At 39.0% G+C, this 2500-nt stretch overlaps 1 protein-coding gene across 1 annotated transcript in view; it reads right to left on the bottom strand.

The window, feature by feature from the left end:
- Positions 1-2500, bottom strand: part of LOC138863507 (lachesin-like) — a 228452-nt gene that overhangs the window by 569 nt on the left and 225383 nt on the right. Inside the window, exon 10 of the mRNA XM_070127660.1 lies at positions 1-269. This exon is cut by the window's left edge and continues 569 nt beyond it. Coding sequence (XP_069983761.1) covers positions 193-269 — 77 coding nt within the window. The 3' untranslated portion in view covers positions 1-192. The remainder of the gene's footprint in view (positions 270-2500) is intronic.

Raw genomic sequence — 2500 nt, 5'->3', positions numbered from 1 at the left:
TGAAAATTGGTGATTGTACCAACATGAGCATTAGCCTATAACTGGCACCTTAGTAATGAGGTGCAGATATATGTAACAAAAAATATCCGATCTCACAACAAAATCTGATCACATATTATGATGACACTAAGGGTTGCGGAGAGCCAGAGAGTAGGCAGTCGGTCTCTTCCTCCGGCCGAGCTGAAGTGTCCTTCATCTAACCAGCCGACTGTAGAAGCAGGGCAGTGCCAAGACCGGTAGCAAGGACGCAGTGGGCACAGTGACAGGGCCTGTGGGAAAAGCCGTTTCGCTATCAGTTAGTATCATAATTCAACCAAATACCTTAGACCATTGTTAACAATCTATCAAGAAATATATAAATACACACACACACACATATTCATACACACACATAAACATACACACACACACAAATACACACACACACACACACTCACACACAAGCACGCAAACACTCAATCACACACACACACACACACACACACACACACACACACACACACACACACATATATATATATATATATATATATATATATATATATATATATATATATATATATATATATATATATATGCACACACACATATATGCACATCTAACATACAAGCACAATAACTCATATACACACACATACATGCATATATATATATATATATATATATATATATATATATATATATATATATATATATATATATATATATATATATATATATATATATATATATATATATATATATATATATATATATATACATATATATAAATCATCATCATCATCATCATCATCATCAGCCTGAGTCAATCCACTGCAGGACGTAGGCCTCTCCCATTCTTTTCCAGGTTTCCCTGTCTTGCGATGTTTGTTTCCAGTCTTGGCCCCCAAATTTCGCTATTTCGTCGCGCCATCGTGTCATTGGTCTGGCTCTTGGCCTCCTTAAGTTATTTATAGTCCAGTCTGTTACTTTCTTTGTCCATCTGTCGTCTTGTCTCCGACATACATGCCCTGCCCATTGCCATTTCTTCTTTTTAATGCTCTTGAGTATATCTTCTACCTTCGTCTGTTCTCTGATCCACGTCGCCCTCTTCCGATCTCTCAGGCTAATTCCCATCATCGATCTTTCCATCCCTCTCTGGGCGCTTATTAGTTTCCTCTCCAGTAACCTGGTTGTAGTCCATGTTTCTGACCCATAGGTCATAACTGGGAGGACGCATTGATTAAAGACTTTTCTTTTTAAGCACAATGGCAAGGAACCTCTTAGTGTGCTACTGTGCCTGCCGAAGGCACTCAAACCTAGACTGATTCGTCGCTTTATTTCCTGTTCACTTGATGTGCCTGTCTGCACGAGTTGTCCTAGGTATATATACCTGTCTACTACCTCTAGTGCTTCGCCTTGTACATGTATTTGTTTGAGTGGGACTCTGCTGTTGAACATAACCTTAGTCTTTTTCTTGTTCATCTTAAGTCCGACTTTTAGGCTTTCTCTATTCAGATCGTTTATTAATTGCTGCAGTTCATCAGCTGATTCACTAAGGAGAACAATATCGTCTGCAAATCTTAGGTTGTTTAGGTGTTCGTCTCCTATTTTGATACCCTTCCCTTCCCATTCTAGTTTCTTGAATATTTCCTCGAGGCAGGCTGTAAACAGCTTTGGTGAGATGGTGTCGCCCTGTCTAACGCCTTTTTTAATTGGTATTTTATCGGTTTCTGTGTGGAGTTTGATGGTTGCTGTCCCATCTTTGTATATATCTTCCAATATATTACAATATACCTCCTCAACTCCCTGTTGTTGAATAGCACCTAATACTGCTGGTATTTGTACAGAGTCAAATGCCTTTTCATAATCGATGAATGCCATACACAGGGGTTTCCTATATTCGTTTACTTTTTCTCTTATTTGTGTGAGCGTGTGGATGTGATCTGTTGTTGAGAATCCGCTGCGGAAGCCTGCCTGTTCTCTAGGCTGGCTGGAATCCAGACTGTCAGAGATGCGAGCTGTAATGACTTTCGTGAACAGTTTGTAAGTAACCGAAAGGAGGCTTATGGGTCGGTAATTTTTTAAATCCTTTTTATCGCCTTTTTTGTGTAACAAGATAATTGTTGCATTTTTCCAGGCTTTCGGAGTTTTTCCGCTGAGAAGACATTTGTTAAAAAGATTGGCTAGTTTCACTGTTGCGATGTCTCCTGCATCTAATATGAGGTCTATACTAATTCCGTCTTCGCCTGGTGTTTTCCCTCTCTTCATGCCTTCAAGTGCTCTTTTTATTTCTTCTTTTGTGATATTAGGTACGTCGCTAGTTACCGCGTTTGTTTCTATTTGTGGCTGTTCGTTTGAGTTGTATAGATCCCTGTAAAAGTCTTCCACTACTTTGATGATTTCATTCTTGTTATGTGTTACTTCTCCGTCTGGTTTCTTAATTGCATACATTTGATTTCTCCCTATTCCTAGTCTTCTTTTAGCTGCTTTCATGCTGGTACCTGAAATCACTGCTTCA

This window comes from Penaeus vannamei, chromosome 12 (genome assembly GCF_042767895.1).
Source record: "Penaeus vannamei isolate JL-2024 chromosome 12, ASM4276789v1, whole genome shotgun sequence".
Taxonomy (NCBI): domain Eukaryota; kingdom Metazoa; phylum Arthropoda; class Malacostraca; order Decapoda; family Penaeidae; genus Penaeus; species Penaeus vannamei.
This window is presented reverse-complemented; position numbering and strand designations above follow the sequence as displayed.